General features: G+C 38.1%; 2 protein-coding genes across 3 annotated transcripts in view; one reads left to right on the top strand and one right to left on the bottom strand.

Annotated features, from left to right (window-relative positions):
* The first annotated feature begins 2360 nt into the window (after positions 1–2360).
* Positions 2361–3077, top strand: LOC127658192 (protein S100-A1-like). Its single transcript, XM_052147340.1, has 2 exons — positions 2361–2522; positions 2904–3077. Exons 1-2 carry the CDS (start codon positions 2361–2363, stop codon positions 3075–3077), a joined length of 336 nt encoding a protein of 111 aa, XP_052003300.1.
* A 4117-nt stretch (positions 3078–7194) lies between these two features.
* The window catches only part of LOC127657904 (neuronal acetylcholine receptor subunit beta-2-like), a 36297-nt gene continuing 24779 nt past the window's right edge, over positions 7195–18712 (bottom strand). For both annotated transcript variants that reach the window (XM_052146880.1, XM_052146881.1), the window contains 3 exons: positions 17500–17609; positions 14710–15844; positions 7195–9963 (listed from right to left, as the gene is read on the bottom strand). In XM_052146880.1, coding sequence (XP_052002840.1) covers positions 9811–9963; positions 14710–15844; positions 17500–17609 — 1398 coding nt within the window. In that variant the 3' untranslated portion in view covers positions 7195–9810. The remainder of the gene's footprint in view (positions 9964–14709; positions 15845–17499; positions 17610–18712) is intronic.

Here is an 18712-nt window from a genome sequence, read left to right as displayed (position 1 = left end):
TCCTAGCAACCCAACTGATAAACAATGCTGCAGCGCTAGCATTTGTGCTTCATGTTTACGATTATCAAAATAGATTACAATGTTTTATACACCTGTTCTGCAAACCTTTGTTAAACTTTTTTAGTGGTGGTAGCATAGTGGGCTAAAGCACATAACTGTTAATCAGAAGGTCGCTGGTTCGATCCCCACAGCCACCATCATTGTGTCCTTGAGCAAGGCACTTTTACTCCAGGTTGCTCCGGGGCGATTGTCCCTGAAATAAGTGCACTGTAAGTCGCTTTGGATAAAAGCGTCTGCCAAATGCGTAAATGTAAACTTTAATATCATGTAATGTGGAAACTAACTCATTTATCAATATTTCTTAATAAAGTGAATGTTTATCAGTTACTTTGTATATCTCCCTGTGAGTGTCGACATGTTTGTGTGACATCATGCCCCTGCATCTCTTTGCAACCGAAGTTGAGAATTTCTGCATGAGCCTACAAGTTGTTCTTCTGACTTAAAAATGCATTCCATTGCACTTTTCCTAGTAGGAATTTGTAAAATCTGCACTCATTTTCTAAACTTGATACGACACTGAATTCTCAAGCAGCCTAACTTACACTAAGAAAACTCCTGATGTTACTATAATAATGCAAAAAGCGCTTACCAATTTACTTCAAAAAATCAGTCCTCCTTTCCTGTTTAATAAATTAAGCAATCACATGGTTATGCAAAACATCTCGTGTTTTTAAATCCAGATGGATCTCTTTCTCAGCAGCAGTACCAGCTTGATAAGTACATAACTTAAAGCGTGATTGCGTCACTCGAGGCCAGCCAGAAGGCCTCGACTGGGACATATCCTAAAGGTCACACCCAACAAGAAAAAATAAACAAATCTGATTGGCTGATGAATCTGACACTCTCACTTTAGTTGCTCATTAATTTGCACTGCTGAGGGATTCTGTGGAAATTCTGAAGGTCTGAGGGGGTGGAGCTCAAACTCACGTGCTGCTTCTGTTAACTATCTCAGCTTCGGGCATTCAATTTGTAAAACAGTTGTCACACTTCGCTTGTAGGCATCAATAAATAAATTCTGACTGGATAAACTTTTAGTTTTTCTCTATTTATTTGTTGATTAATTAAAAGTGGAAAGGAATTTAAAATACATTGTCAAAAAGGTGGTTGAGAATGAAAGGATGAAAAATATAAATGTATTTGGCATGTTAGGCCAGCACAGAAGGCTTTGGCCCTGAGAAATCGCCACTGCAATCAATAAATTAAAAAAAGAATTTGGCTTTTTTTTTGGGTTAATCAGGTACCCATCCAAAGCAGTAAATGTCCATTAAATTATGAGACTGAGCATCAACGTCAAATTACTTTGGATGTATAGAGGGAGGAGGAGTGTCAGATATGATGGGAGGAGGACCAAGTAGGTATATAAGATGCTGCATATCGCCTGCTCTCCTTACCAGCATTCATCTCTCCTCGAGGAACAGAAGAGCAGCAATTACCCAACAGCAAGGTAAGGAAAAGGAGAGGGTGGATGGATGGATGAATACAAGGATTGACTGTGGGGGAGACAGAGAGGTGGAAAGGGTGGATAGATAGAGCAGAGTTGTTTCATTATTTCTCAAACTGAGTTTGAGCTGCAAATAGTGTATTGCACCAGCCTGCTAAACAAAAGCAATCTGAAGGCAAAGAACATAAAGATAACATGCTCTGATGAATAAAGTTTTGATATAAAGGACTAGATTTTGACTTAAATGTTTTTTTTAAATCCAAGTTTTTAAGATTTGTGTGACTTCAAGCTTTGCTTTATTTACCTATGTCTATACAAAGTGTCAGAGTTAGGTTTTTCTTCCTCTCTGGTAACTTTTTCCATACAAGCACTTGTATTTCGGCTAAAATCGAATATGTTTATCAGCGCATCCATCAAGACTGGGCAGGTTGTTTAAATGTGTGTGTGGTGGAGTTGTGGGCACTGAGATTAGCTCAGTTTACACTTGGCCGGGTAACATCCTCCCCAGGTTCTGTGTGTTTTCTCGAGTTTAGGATTTCACCCTTATCAGTCGAGTCACATTTCCACTCTGTAGTTAAGTTAAGTCCCTTATAGGATGATTTAGAAGGATGAAGAAGCGCCACAGAGGGGATGCACTTCATGTTATGCACAGAATATTTTACCACTCCTGTTTTCATTCTCATCCTTTGCAATGTTTTTACTTTTGTGGTCTAAGAAAATAAGCCTGCCGCATGCATTTAAATATTTAACTTGAGCCAGAAATACAGCCCCTGAAGAAAACCTTTTATGCATCCTTGAGTGCATTTAAAAATATATACAGTCATCCTCTGCATTCACCAAATAACACTTGTCTTTCAGAATGTCTACTCTCAACTCAGAGAATGCCTCCACACTGGAGAACGCCATGCAGCTCATGATCCAGACGTTCCACAAGTATTCTGGGAATGAAGGAGACAAATACACTCTGAGTAAGGCAGAACTCAAAGAGATGCTCACACAGGAACTGGGAAGCTACCTTGGGGTGAGGAGAAAAAACCTTTTCTCTTTCTAAAAGTCTGCAAATGCTTCTTAATAAAGTTAATTGGATAGTTCACCCAAAAATTTAAATTCTGTCATAATTTCCTACTCACCCTCATTGTTTCAAACCCGTATGACTTTTCGTCTTCCATGGAGAACAAAAGGAGATCGGCAGCCTCAGTCAATCCTCACTTCCATTGTATAGAGAAAAAAAGATGCCTTGAAAGTGAGTGGTGACTAAGGATAACATTCTACCTAGCATCTCCTTTTGTGCTCCAAGGTAGAAAGAAATTTGCAACAACATGAGGGCAAGAAAATGATTTCAGAATGTTCATTTTTGAGTGAACTGTCCCTTTAATCTGCATCCTCTCTCTTGCCCTCACAGAATGCACAGGATAAGGATGCAGTAGAGAAAGTTATGGGAGACCTGGATTCAAACAATGATGGTGAGGTGGACTTCACAGAGTTCATCATCCTGGTGGGTGCCCTCACCGTCGCCTGTAATGACTTCTTCCTTGAGTATCACCAAAACGACGAAAAGAAGGGTGAAAAGAAGTAGAGATCCATTTCTTTGAACAAAAGCCAACACATGACCAGTTAATGCTGATGGGCAAAATGAGGGGTGATTAGGGGAGAAGGGGGATATGTGTGTGTATGAACCCTGCTTACTGATACATCCACCAGCTGAAAACAGTTCTCTACATCATCACTGCATCCACAGAGTGCATCATTGGGTTCACTAAATGTGCCGCCATGTGCAACATGTTTTCAGCCTCTGTATTAGAAATTAAAGCATATGAAATTAGATATAATTCAGTGATGGTCTTTGTTGAATATGTGAATAATATTTATTTCCGTCCTTCCTTTCTTTCTTTTCTTTTTTTTTTTTTAACAATTTGGAGTATGTTAATTAAAAAAAAAATCTCTCCATATTACAATAAACAACACATAAAAGCAGCTATAAGGGACAGTGTTCTTCTTTCATCCCATAAAACTTCAATCGCATGCCATTTGTATCATTGTGACTGTTGTAATAATGTCCTCAAATTATTTACGGACCCTTTTCACGTTTGCGGGTTTATAGCGGTGAATGGGAGACCACAGCAAATATTATTGTTACGTTCCCATTTGCTTCAACTGAAAAATAAACAATTAACTATTACGTTACCACAACAGTAAATAAAGAGAGCAATAGATTACGGCAGTCAGAAGAGATAAACGTGCCAAATTTACTGTGACACTCTCAGCAGCTGTATTATACGGAAGAAACCCCAAAGCAGCAGTGATATTTTTGATGTAGTAATAATTTTTATTATAAAAATTATCCAATAATTTTTTTTTTTTAAGTTTACAAGACTCACACTCCTAAATAAGGCGGAAACACATCACCAGACTGTCAAAAGAGTCAATTGTAAGATCAGTCTTGACCATTAGGAGGCAGTATGGAAATACCAAGATGGTCTATGACAAGCTTCAGAAGGACATTTCTGGGCTATTTGCTCAGAGGGACAACCCAATTCTTCCTGTATGATTTACAGACAGTAGCTTACTAACATATGGAAAGACAGCATGGTAATGCTTATTCATTATTAAAATATATACACTGGTGGTCAAAAGTTTGGAATAATGCACTTTGCTGTTTCAGAAGGAAAGTGGTACTTTAATTCACCAAAGTGGCATTGAACTGATCACAAAGTATAGTCAAGACATTACTGATGTAAATAACAGCACCATCACTATTTGAAAAAAGTAATTTTTGATTAAATCTAGACAAGCCCCATTTCCAGCAGCCATAACTCCAACATCTTATCCTTGAGTTATCATGCTAAATTGATCATTTGATACTAGAAAATCACTTGCTATTATGTCAAACACTGCTGAAAGCTATTTGATTCGTTAAATGAAACTTAACATTGTCTTTGTGTTTGTTTTTGAGTTGCCACAGTATAGACTTACATGTCTTAAGGTCAATATTAGGTCATAAATGGCAAAAAAGAAACAGCTTTCTCTAGAACCACATCAGTCAATCGTTGTTTTGAGGAATGAAGGCTATACAATACTTGAAATTCCAAAAAACTGAAGATTTAATACAAAGATGTACAATACAATCTTCAAAGACAAAGGAAAACTGGCTCTAACAAGGACAGAAAGAGATATGGAAGGTCAGATGTACAACTAAACAAGAAGATAAGTACATCAGAGCCTCTAGTTTGAGAAATATACACCTCAAATGTCCTCAGCTGACAGCTTCATTGAATTCTACCCACTCAACACCAGTTTCATGTACAACAGTAAAGAGAAGACTCAGGGGTGCAGGCCTTATGAGAAGAATTGCAAAGAAAAAGCCACTTTTGACACAGACACAAAAAGAAAATATTAGAGTGGGCAAAGAAACACAGACATTGGACAACAGATAGTTGGAAAAGAATGTTATGGATCTTAATCCCATTTGGATTTCTTGGGATCAGCTAGACTGTAAAGTGTGTGAGAAGTGCCCAACAAGACAGCCACATCTATGGCAAGTGCTATAGGAAGTGTGGGATGAAATGTCACCAGAGTATCTGGACAAACTGACTGCTAGATCTGCAAAGCTGTCATTGCTGCACATGGAGGATTTTTGATGAGAACTCTTTGAAGTAGTTTACTCTGCTCTTCTAAAAAGTTGGCTCGAAGGGCTTTTATAAAAGTGGATCCGCAGCCAATTTGAAATAAAACATTTATTATGTTGTCTGGAGGTGGCAATTCCAATGAATGTGAGTTTGGAGAACCTGGACTCAAAGACAAAACAAAACACAAGCCAACATGTAGTCTTGATCGTATTGTTCAATATCAGGATAGAGACTACAGTAGAACTTATAAAGGCATTGCATCCCATAGAAAAAATGTAGAATTGACCCTAAAGAGATAAACAAATAATTAGTGTTGTTTGTGATAACACATTCTCATATACTCAAAAACAAAGGCCAAGAATTGTAAAACACAAAAAGATTATATTATAAACTTCTAATTTTTATTTGAAAGGATGAATGTGATGAGAAGTCAACCAAGGGTGGGACGTGACATGAGAACAGAAGGCTGAACAGTGTCAGTGTAAAGAAGACAGTGTACAATTATTGGCCAAGCATCCACATTTGACAGAATAATCATTATGTCACAGTTCTGTATTATTGCAATACTGACCCTGTTGAAAAGACCAGCATTAGTTTCCATCAGCATATGTCATATCATATCATACCAGTTGTCCTTTTTTTTGTTTTGTGTGTGTGTTTTGTTTTTTTTGCCACTATCTAGACCTGCACCAAACCAGCATAAGGCAGCCTGGACCAGCATTTAAAGTCATGCTGGTCTATACTTGCCTTTTCATCAGGGGAATGGGTTGACTCGATTGTGACAAGGTGTTACATACATATAGGTAGATGTATTTATCCTACCCTCCTTTGCTGCTTTGTCCTCCCTTCTTTGCAGTTTTCCTCTGATGAAAATGAGACTTCAGTACTTATGGATATAAAAGCTGATTTGATTTCTCTCTCTCATGAACAGGATGTTTTCCAGTAAAATAAAGGCAGGTTGTAATAAATTATATTTCAAGGCAAATAAATTGACTTGAAGTTTTCAGAATTATTTACAGAGTAAATATCTTAAATGATGTATAGTAAGTATCCTTACCCTATTGGCATTAAAAAAAAATCCTAAATCTTTATTTATGAAAAAGAAAAACTGAAATACTATAAAGGTAATGTTATATTATGCTGAATTGCTTAAATGCTTATTTTAATCATAATGAGGTTTATGCTTAAAACATGAAAAAAAAAAATTAAATATCAATAGTGCATGGAAAAATTGCTTTCAAGATATTTAAATTTAACAGGATGGTTCACCCAAAAATTAACCTTCTCTCATCATTTACTCACCCTCATGCCATCCAAGATGTGTATGTCTTTTGTCTTCTGCAGAACACAAATTAAGATTTTTAGAAGAATATTTCAGATTTGTTGGTCCTCACAATGCAAGTGAATGGTGGCCAGAACTCTGAATGTCCAAGTATCACATAAAGGCAGCATAAAAGCAATCAATACGACTCTGTAATCAATGTCTTCAGAAGCGATACAATTTGTTTTGGGTGAGAAAAGACCAAATTAAGACTCATTTTTCAATGTGCAGCTTGCCATTGCAGTCTCTAGATGCGATCATGATTTCAAGCTCGATTACACTTCCTAGTGCTTGACGCATGCACAGAGCGCTAGATGGCGCTATAGGAAGTGTAATTGAGTTTAAAATCATGATCCCCAAGAAAGCTGCTGTCAAGATGCACAGTGAAAAAGGAAATATTTTGGTCTGTTCTCACCCGAAACCAACAGGATCACTTCAGAAGACATGGATTAATCTACAGGAGTTTGATGGATTATAATTTTGCTGATTTGATCTGCTTTTTGGAGCTCCAGAGGCCTAGTAACCATTACCTTGAATTATAAGGACCTACAAGACAGAAATATTCTCCTAAAAGGGTGAGTAAATGATGAGTGAATTTTCATTTTTGGTTGAACTATCCCTTTGAGATATATTAACTGAAAACCAGTCCTATTACATGATTTGGTCACACTTTATATTAGGTGGTCATAACTCATATGTACTAACATTAAATACATATTAGACTATGTATTTACTGTGTAACTACATGTTATTCTGCAAAATTCCTACATTTGCTGCTACTGAGGTTGAGGTACAGGTAGGTTTAGGAGTAAGTGTAGGTTTAGGGGTTAGAGTAAGGTTTTGGAGTATGGGTTATGTTCTGAGTCAATTTAACTGTGTAACTACAAATGTAATTAAATGCAAGTACTTTAAATTGAATTACAATGCAACACTAATATATGTACATATTAAGCATATTATATTATATGGTTGAGTACATAGTAGTTAAGGCCACCTAATATAAATTGGGTCCCATGATTTAGCTTCTCAAGTAAATGTATCTTGTTATAAGGAAGCTTAGATATTTTTACTTAAAAATCAAGACAATAATACTGGTTAAGAACATGTTTTTTTTTTATTTATGTATGTATTTTTTATTATTATTTTTTTTTCAGTGTAGCATGACTCACCCGAATACTGTTTTATCTTTGAAAGCACAGTCAGGATATGGTAATGCAATAGAGCAGCAGTGCTATGCAGCTTTGCGGTTTATAATAGGCCTTTTTGCAGATCAGTGCTGGTGAGGGGAATTTGACAGGAGGTATGAGAAGATTGATATGTCCTGAGCCTGACTCATCATGTTGCCCACAAAGCATTACTCATGTACGAACAAGTTCATTTATAGCACTCAGGATGAATTGTCCAGAAAATTATTTTAATCATTGGATGCATATGTTAGTACAACCGGTTCTCTGAAAGATTAATTTTGGAAATTGCTTACTTAAAGGGATAGTTCTGTCATCACTTACTTACCCTCATGTTGTTCCAAACCCATATGAATTTCTTCATTGGAACACAAGAGGAGATAGAAATCCTTTTAATGGAAAAATGATACAATAAAAATGAATAGTGACTTATAAGACAGTAATACTGCCTCTTTTGTTCCAAGAAAGTCATGCAGGTTTGGCATAACACTGTCATTCTTTTGCGTACAAAAATGGACAATTACTTGATTTTACATATACTGAATTTAACACTTATCACTCACAAAGCAGTGCTATTTCAGCACATTTGTTTCCAAGTTAAACTGGATGGAGGGTGATTAGTAATTAAGACAGTATTTTGCACTCAGATATCATGGTCAAAAGTGTCCCAACAGTACAGTGTTCATGAGTTATCGGCAGTGCAAAATACATGTATATTTCCATTAAAAATGACTTGAAAATAAAAAACTATCCAAAGTCAATGACCAAAGCAATGCCTTTACATTATCAAAAGAAGCTATTCTGTATTTCTAAGGAGGCAGTACTGTGGTGTGGATGACCCAGGTGTGATTTCAGAATAAAGGAATTGGTGAATAGAGTGAAGACAAAGTTAAGGAGAGAGTTTGATACAAATATGGTTTAGTGTGGAAGAGCACTGTCCTCCTGCACAGCAGCTGAGACGGACTACAATCATAAATATAGTCCAAATATGTGCACTCACTATTACGTGTGGCAACACACATAACTGCACAAAGCACATAGGCATGTTGCAATATACAAGCGCACAGATTAAAGAAAGGAGAGATGAGAGGTAGACAAGGAAATGAGACAAGAAAGAGGAGAGAGAGAGAGAAGAGTATGGAATGAAGGAAGCAATATTAATTTTATACGAGGCTTAACACCCATTCAGCACTGCTCACATTCAGTCAGCTTCTCAAAGCTTTAACAGAGTTAAAAAACTGCAGAATTGCATACATTTCATCTTGACATTTCATGTTCATAACATGTTCATGACAGTTTGGCATTTAAGAGTCTCTGTTGTGTTTGTCAGGAGGAATATTGTCAGTAGCTAGACTTTCCTAGACCCCGTAATGTCTCCATGGTGCTAAAATGACTCAAAGTAGGAGAGCAGAGGCCCAATGGGGGTAAAGAATTTATTTTAAAAGGCTCAATGAGTTGTCTATACCACAGAGGACCTTAGTGGGCCTCTCATCATCACAGGGCCCAGGACATTGTTGCTGTTCCCGGCAAACCCCTTCATCACTTGGCAAATTGAGTCTTTATACACTTCGTCAAACTCACTCTGTTTATCACATATCATATCATCCTTAATGCCACCCCAGACAATCATGTGTTCACACAAAAATTTGAATAATGCTGCTGTATTTGTGATACAAAGATTATGACAGGCTTTTAGACCATAAGAAATAAATAAGACAAAATTCGAAATAAGAATTTAGCTGTGAATATCCCCTGGAAATGACAAAGAACAGGCATTTTAATTTGTCCATTTCTGGCTAGATGAAAACAAACAGCAGAAGGCTCATTGTGGAGCTAATGGGCATTGGATGGCTTTCTATTTGCAGAGAAGTGAGTTGAGTGGCTGCAGAGCAGTGTAATCAGGTGTAACCTTTTTCTCCGATTGGCTTGTGAGGTTTTCCACCTAACAGGAAGGAAAGGTGGATTGGACGAGACCCCTGAACGAGAATCCTGAACCCACTTCCATGTTTTTGTTGTGATAATCCAAAAAGGTCCATATAAACCTAGAGTTAGTCCAGAGAAACATGTTGGCAAGATACAATTCCCCTCCCCTTGGGCAGACCCCTTGATCTCCCTTTGCCCTCTTGTCGCAGCTGATGGTGAGTAGTGTCCATTGGTGTGGCAGGGCTTGATGATTAGTCAGCCGGGTGTGTTGGTGATGGTTTTGGCTGTGTAGTTTTGGAACAGCGGTTGAATGAACATTCCAATTGTGCCAAAAACACACACAAAAACAAAGATCCAAAGGAACAGGCGATCGATCACCATAGCAACATACTTCCAGTCCTCACTCACCTGTAAGACAGAGACAACAGCAGATAAATAAATGAGTGGGAGGATGGGTGGATTGAGGGACTTACATGTGTTGTAGAACAGAGGGCAACGAGATCGAAAACAAAGCAAGAGAAAATGAAGGATTGAGAAGGGTACATCCTCACCTTCAGTGTTTGGTACTGACACCCATATTTACAAAGAAGTGTGACTCTCGTTTTGTCCTGTTCATGCAACGTCTTACAGTTGCACCTCAAATACTGTCTGTATGTACGAATAACCAAAGTTACATCCCTTTTTTATTCTTGCTATAGCCGTGAATTTAGCCTGATCTCATGAAAAGTACGTGACTGTAGTGATATGTTTGCAAAAAATGGTTCATTACACATATTGAGGCAAAGAAAAAAAAGACCACTGAGTGGTGATAAAAAAAGAACAAGTAACATTTTCTCCCAAACAGAAGAGCTTTTTAAGGTTAACACTCAATTAATTTGTTAATCAATAAAACCGTCCTCCCTACATTAGACCATAAACCTAAAGACTAGCGACCAGGTTTCACCTACTTTTGCCTCACATGTTGACTCACGTGCTCTTAAGGACTCGTATCCCTGTCCCCTACATTGCAAATGAAGTGCAACACTCAGTTGGGCTGCCATGCACTTGAACAAGCTTGTAAATGTAGTTGGTTCTGTAATGCAAAAGTTAATATTGTCTGACGATTTAATGTGTTAATTCAGTGTGATATATTATTTAAAAAAATAACATTTATAACCTGTCATAATCATGTCCCTGGACCATAAATGTTCCTACCATTGGAGCAATTCAAGCTTGAAGTACCATGTTTTCAGCAGGAGGCAGAAAGCGAAACTCTGTACAGAGAACAAACCAAACTCAGGTTTGCCTGACACTAGAAACAACACAAGATGAGAACACGCTTTTGAGTTTAAACACAGCTGGATGGAGCAAAATTCTGAATGCAGTGATCTCGAGACGTGTTTTTGTTGTCTCAAGCTACATTTTACATAACATAACAACCTAAAAATGCTGTGTTAATGATGCGACACAGCCAACTGATGGTTGTAGACACACAGCTTATATCTCCATTTAATCTCCCACATGAAAACATGCAATACATCTGAGTGTAGTGCAGTAGAGTGCTGTTCACGCAGCACAGGTTTCCCAACCTTGCAAACTCACAATACAGACATGAGTCTTGAAAATATACTAGAGTCAGTTTGGTTATAAAATGCGATTGTCAGTTGAATCTAATGCAGTCCATTGAATTCACTGAATCAATTGCTTTTAACAAACATGTGAATGTAGCCAAATTTAGCACTCTAAAACTGGACTGACAACCATATTCTGCTGCTGTGTGAATGCAGCCAAATTTAAAAAAGGCAAATGTCAACAAAAAAAGAAGGAAGATTTAAGAGGGAGCTCAGGACACAGATGAGTCAGATCTGAAATGTTAGGTTGATGTAAAACAGAGTGAGTGGTAGTCGGAAGATGGGAAATTGGTAGTGAATGTGTGGGTGTGAGTGAGGGATAGAAAGAGAAGTGAGGAGAGAACCGGGTGACGGAAAAGGTTAATGTGAACAGAGACTTCATTCCGCCACACTGCTCTGATGAGGTGAGACACAGGGGACTTGAACCGTAACCATGGCAAAGGCTGCAAGGGAGTTGGTTTGGAGATGCCTTGTTACTATGGGGATGAAATTATGTGCAGGTCAAGATGATTGACAGAATTACTGTGCATAGTTAATTTTACCCCATGCTGTCTGTATTCATGCTTTTCAGAAGAAACTAATTGCTCAAGCCCATTTGTATAGTTATATACAGTTGACTGTCCTTATGAAACAAAGATAAAAGATAATGTCTGCTTGTTTAAGAAGTGGTGAAATTAACATTCACATATTCATGCAATGTTTTATACATTGGTTGCCCAAACATATCATGCAGTTGACTTACAATGTGTTCAAGTTTTAAGGTAAAAATTAACATGAAGGAAAGTGTCTTAATCCTCTAACTGGTCACCATTCACTATTTTTAAATAACTTTATGCCTTCACTAGTTCATTTTAAATGGTCCTGCAATGTGAAAATGAATTTTAAAAATATATTTTTTATAGCAATTTATATAAGGGGTCGTAAAGGCAACAGGCTTAATAATTATAAAACATTTAAAAATGCAGTTTAAAATTTTTTTTTTTTAAATGCAATATAGCATTACAGCCATGTATACTTTCCAAAATTATTTATATCCACTAGTACTACTGATATAAGTCAGACACCTCAAAGAATCTACTATAATGAATTGTAATATTCATGAATATGTAACTATAATGTTCATGAATATTGAACATTATGAACATTGAATATTCATGAATATGTAACTATAATGAATGAATTTTAAAAATATATTTTTTATAGCAATTTATATAAGGGGTCGTAAAGGCAACAGGCTTAATAATTATAAAACATTTAAAAATGCAGTTTAAAATTTTTTTTTTTTAAATGCAATATAGCATTACAGCCATGTATACTTTCCAAAATTATTTATATCCACTAGTACTACTGATATAAGTCAGACACCTCAAAGAATCTACTATAAACACATTCATGGTAGAACATAAGTACCAAATATATATTCAGCAATAGGCCCAAAACACATAAAACATGATCAACTAGACTATCTAGAAATAGATCAATTGGATTCTAAAATGCACAACCCTCTACAAACATCACTCTAGGATCATCCAACACAATTACTAGTCTCATATGTGAGTAATGCTGAGACTCAGACAGTGTTTGACAGAATGGGACTGTAAGCCATTTAAATGCCAACAGTGAGTGTAGTGCTGATGGGTAGCTGTGCTTTGGCCAAAGACAGCATATCCTTTTAATGCTTTAGGACTGCCTGTCAAAGCCTCCACAAAAGAAACTATTCTTAAACCACAAGTGTATAGCTGCATATTGATCTGAATGTGTCTGTTGGAACGAGTGTAAGCTTTCACTGAGCTCACAATGAATGTGTTTTGAAAGTTTTTAGTTATAGGTTTGGAAAGTTTTGAGTTAGGGGTTTGGAGTCATGGTAGTGTCAGTTGCCTGACACCAAGACCCCATTGCCCACCTTCCTGCTGTTCATTGGTACATTGATGCTGGTGCAAACGCTGCCTTTAGCTGCTGTTGTGTGGCTGCCGCATGAAGAGCAAAGCAGGGAGCTTGTTGAGGAACACAAGCTTTAACCATGGTGGCATGGTGTGTGTGGTGGGTGACTGATGATGCACTCTCAGCATGCAAACACTTGGAGAACGTCAAAGTGGTGGTGGCATAGTGGGCTATAGTACTGAACTAGTAAGCAGAAGGTTGGTGGTTTGATCCCCACAGCCACCACCACCGAGTCCTTGAGCAAGGCACTGTAAGTCGCTTTGGATAAAAGTGTCTGCCAAATGCAAAAATGTAAATGTAGTCTCCCTAACACTGTTTGGGATGCAGACACACTCAGTTTAGTTCTAGACTAAAGACTAACCTATTTAGCCAGGCATACACCTAATTTATCCTTCAACTCACAATTAGGCTGCTTTAGCTAAGTCTGCCGGAACCAGAAATATCTATCAAGATCTATCACTCTGCATAAAATGGAATGACATCTACACCCAACACTATTCTATTTGTTTCCATGTCTCAATCATGGGATTCATATGTTACCAGAGCCAGCCATATCCAGCTCCGTTCCTGCTTGGGTCGGGATCCACTGCTTCATGTTGCTGAGTGATGATGACAAACTACAGCCACTGCTTTTTTTGAAGTCTTTTGACTTCAGAGGATGAACTGGTTCCAACTCCAACTGTAAGACATCGGATACTTTATATGCCTCTGCCTGAACCTTGGATTTAGGATGGACCCCACCGAACCTCACCGAAATGACCTGCTGGTTGAACTGCGTGCACCTCATTGATCCCTGCCTGCATCTGTTGATGGACTACGCTCTTAAAATGGAATACATAAACTATAATTTAATTGCCATCAAAAGCCTTCATCAGCCAACTAACAAAAGACAAAGCATCTATGTGAACTTCTGCAGTTAATCCAGGGTGGACTTCAAAGACACTCACATTTCTAGTTTGAGTCTCCATACTAAGCTTGTTCGGGGGCATTGTCACTGGCAATTATCTGTCATTTAAAGACCCTATGAAACAACTTCACCTATTGAAATAGGACATACTGCAGGACATATTGAAGGGCTCATCCCTTTTTTAAATTGCCAATAACCTAGTCAAAAGTCACAGCAATGAACCATGGCTAAATTCGCACAAGCCTACAACATTACAACTCTTGCTATTTCTGAAGTATATACTGCATAGCAGAAATAGTAAGAGTAGTATATGCTAGCCTATTTGGAGCACATGATTTGCTGTCAAATGTAGGTGTGATTAGGGGAGGGAAAATCTCATTCTAAAGGTAATTTGATTGGACAAAATCTGTGTAGTTCAAGAAGAGTTATCAATACGGTCAGTTTTCGCAGAAAAGAAACACTGTATTTTTTAAATGTATATATCTATTAAATGTTATTATAGTTAGCTTGTAGGAATACACTAGCATATAGATGGCTTCAGAGCTAATAGATATGGACTAAAAGCCACAAAACCATATACTAATTATTACTGCTATCAATGATAGAAGGCTACATGCGTATGCAATTGTTGATAACATGAAAACATATGCACATTCAGTATGTGTAGACATGACATTATGAAAGAGCATGACTCACACTACGGTCATCGTCCTCACTCTTCATGTGGTTTGCAATGAAGCGGACTCCGTCTACAGCCTCCTCAAACCCTGGGCAGGCCTGGGACATCAAAGCTTGAGTGAGGACAGTAGGGGGCTGCTGCTTCCCACGAGGCAGAGCAGAACTCTGTAATGTATTCGAACCTCCTTCTCTGGCATCTCTTCCCCCTTCCCTTAACCCGTTTAGTCCATCTGTTGACCCCCCTCCTTCCCCTCCACTTCCACCCAGCTCTGCCCCAAACTGTTTCACTGAGGCTCGGTTCACATAGCAAGTGCATGCATCATTGTTCTCTTTACTCCCAGACGTGGAGCCACTCAGGCTCAGCCCTGCCATAAGCCCGGCAGCCAGACCCCCTCGCCCACCTTCCTGCTGTTCATTGGCACGACGTCGTTGGCGCAAACGCTGCCTTTCACTGCTGTTGCGTGGCTGCTGCATGAAGAGCAAAGCAGGGAGCTTGTTGAGGAACACAAGCTTTACCCATGGTGGCATGGTATGTGTGGTGGGTGACCGATGATGCACGTTCAGCACGCAAACACTCGTCACAATGGAGAACGTCACCAGTACCATGGTGAACATCAGATACTTCCCAACCAGAGGAACATCCAGAGATGTGGGTGGCACAATCTTGGATATCAGCAGCAGGAACACAGTAAGGGCAAGGAGGACCGAGATACACAGAGTCATCTTTTCCCCACAGTCCGAAGGCAGGTAGAACACCAGGATGGCCAGCGAGGTGATGAGGACGCAAGGAATGATGAGATTGATGGTGTAGAAGAGAGGTTTGCGACGGATGATGAAGTCGTAGGTGATGTCTACATAGGTTGGGTCGGAGGGATTCTCATTCCGACGGCCAGGCAGAGCGATGATATCCCACTCTCCGCTGGGTGTGAAGTCATCCATGCTGGCTACATCTGCGCGCAGAACCAGGTCTACTTCTGTACGGTCGTATGTCCATGAGCGGAAGCTTAGCGTGCAGTTCTGCTGGTCGAATGGGAAATGCTTTACCTCGATTTTACAGGCACTCTTATAGATCGCTGGTGGCAACCAGAAGACACTGCCATCATAGGAGACAACAGCATTGGAATAGAAGGAGACTTCATACATGCCATCAGCACTGATTAGGAAGAAAACAGAGGTGTTATGAACTGATTTCTAGTCATTATTTACTTACTATACTGTTCAAAACCTGCATCGCTTTCTTTCTTCCATGGAACACAGAACGAGATGTTAGGCAGAACGTCAACATCAGTCACTTTTTCTTTATAATCCAAGTGAGTGGTGACTGAGGCTGTCAGTCTCTAAGATTCTGCCTAACTTCTTTTGTGTTCCATGGAAGAAACAAGTCATACAGCACTTGTTGACAGATTTTCAATTTTTGGGTTAACTAACCCTTTAATATACAAAAAATGTATGGTTGTGATTGTGGCTCTTAATAGTTCAGGCATATGATACAGACACATCACATTTGTTGGGCATACACTACAACACTCATTCTTTATCATAATTTGTTTTTTCACATTTTAGAATAATAGTAAAGTTAAAAAAAATGGAATAACATAAATGGAACTATGGGAATTATGTTGTGAATAAACACAATCCAAAATAATTAAAACTGTGTTATAGTTTAGCATCTTCAAAGTAGTCACCCTTTGCCTAGAAATTGCAGACATGTGCTTTTGACATTTTCTCAACCAGTTTCTTGAGGTATCACCCTGGGACACCTTTTAAACAGTATTGAAGGTGTTGCCATCTATGTTGGGCACTTATAGTCTTCTTTTCATTATTATTTGGTCCAAGTCATAAATTTAATTAAATTATTATTATTATAATTTTTTTTAATACAATTTTGGTTTTTATAATGAAATAACTTAATATGGTGGCACAATTATATTTTTGTCTACAAAACTAATTTCAAACATTTAAGCATATGCTTCAGATCAAAATATTTTTAAGATCATAAGAAACATTTCAGTCAAGTGTTTCAAAACTTTTGACCGGTAGTGTATAATACAGGAAATATAATGAAAATAGAAGAAAAATAGTAAAGGCCAACTGTTAATAGATTTGACCAATACTGACAACTGGCTGATTTCCAATGTGCTGGCCAATCAACATATACCGTAATGGAAACATTGGATGAATAATTTGTTTTAATAGTGCTTTATTTTCATACAATTTTTCTTTTTTTTCTTTCTTTGCAAAACAATACAATTGTTATATTAACAAACATTCAGTAATTATACTAATTAAAGTTGTTAAAATGCACAGAACACAGTAATAGTTATTGGTTCATTTTAAATCAGACATAAATGACAGATGTGATGATTTGCAGCTTAGTAATTGAGTTAGATATTAATTCAGTAACCTCTCTGGTTGATTCAGTGAGTGATAACTAAGAACAATTTCCTAACCTGATTTAGGGCCTGTTTGTGTCATGTGGGTATATGTGTGCCTGGGGTTTAACAATGATAAATAAAGACAAACACATGAGTGAGGGTGGTGTTAATTAGGTTGAAGTTAGAACTTCTTCCACTAGGTGACATGAGAGAGGAGGAACATGCTTGATTACAGTGAGGTCAGGTAATGCGACACAGGAACAGCATTAATGAGACAAAGATAGATAAGCAGGGATGTTATCTACCCTCAGATGACTGAGAGTGGACAAGAGACGGAAAGGAATGGGTGATGTAAAGAAAGGATCAGATATGAAAACGAGAGAATATGTGATCAACTGAGAAGATTAAATGTGGGATGGTCTTTGAGACTTACTTGTTGTAAAGGACAACATCAGGTAACCAAATATGTTTGGAGGGAAGGCGGACCTTCTTCATGCCATCAAACTCATCCGGTGTCCATATTAGCCGGTAGTCCTGCCACTCCTGCGGACAACCAATCAGAATAAAGATAGACGATAGAGTGACCGGGACGAAACACACCATAAATCAACAGTATATCCCATATTTTATTTGACCTGTGAACAGACAGTGTAACCAATTGTCACATGGTGTTAAGATCATGTAGAACCATCACACACACACACACACACACACACACACACACACACACACACACACACACACACACACACACACACACACACACACACACACACACACACACACACACACACTACTGCTCTCAGGATATCAGTGTATTTAGTCTATGTATTAATGGTCTGTCACATTTCATTACTATTTGAAATGTCTTAATAAACCAGATAAGAAAATTTGAAATAATTACTTGAGCCCATAAATGCTGAGTGATTTACTGCAAATGAGAGCTATCAAAAGTCAAAGCCTAACTAAAGCTGGTCTTACAGTAATACATACAAAAAGAGTGATGCATTTCTAATGATGGTAATTTAACACACTTCCTGTTGGGTTTTGACCAGACAGTGACCATTAATGTAATTACACTGTAGCTCTTTACTCTGACACACAAACTACATACAAACACACTCGCACACATTTGTTTATCTGTCATGGTGGGGACGTGGCCTTAACCTTTTGACTTGTTGTTTTTATACTGCAGAGATATTTATTAGAGAAAACTGTATCTGTACTTTGAGCTTTTCATGTTGTTTGGTGGTTGCTGTTTCGATAAGCAGCTTGTGGCAATCTATATAGAATCTATATAAATACCATACAGTGTACATCTATTAAATCACACACAGGTGGTTACACATGCTGGAATAAAACTGGCATGTTGAACATGCATGATTTAACTCAGGGGATTACAAACTGATATTTACAATGCGTTATGCTATAATGTGGTTTATGAGGACATTTCTGACATTTGTGTGTGCGTGTGTGTGTGTGTGTGTGTGTGTGTGTGTGTGTGTGTGTGTGTGTGTGCATGCACTGTATGTGTATGTGTGTTTTGGTATCTTTGTAGGGACCAATTGTCCCATTTGGAATGCCCATGAGACAAATCACTTCAAGGGACTAAATTGTGTCTTAATTCAAATCTAAATGCAAAGGAA

This window comes from Xyrauchen texanus, chromosome 17 (assembly GCF_025860055.1).
Source record: "Xyrauchen texanus isolate HMW12.3.18 chromosome 17, RBS_HiC_50CHRs, whole genome shotgun sequence".
In the NCBI taxonomy this organism is placed as follows: domain Eukaryota; kingdom Metazoa; phylum Chordata; class Actinopteri; order Cypriniformes; family Catostomidae; genus Xyrauchen; species Xyrauchen texanus.
This window is presented reverse-complemented; position numbering and strand designations above follow the sequence as displayed.

Coding starts and splice junctions, on each gene's coding strand:
- LOC127658192 (XM_052147340.1), top strand. CDS start 2,361: ATGTCTACTCTCAACTCAGAGAATGCCTCCACACTGGAGAACGCCATG. Junction 2,523..2,903: donor AACTGGGAAGCTACCTTGGG/GTGAGGAGAAAA, acceptor TTGCCCTCACAG/AATGCACAGGATAAGGATGC.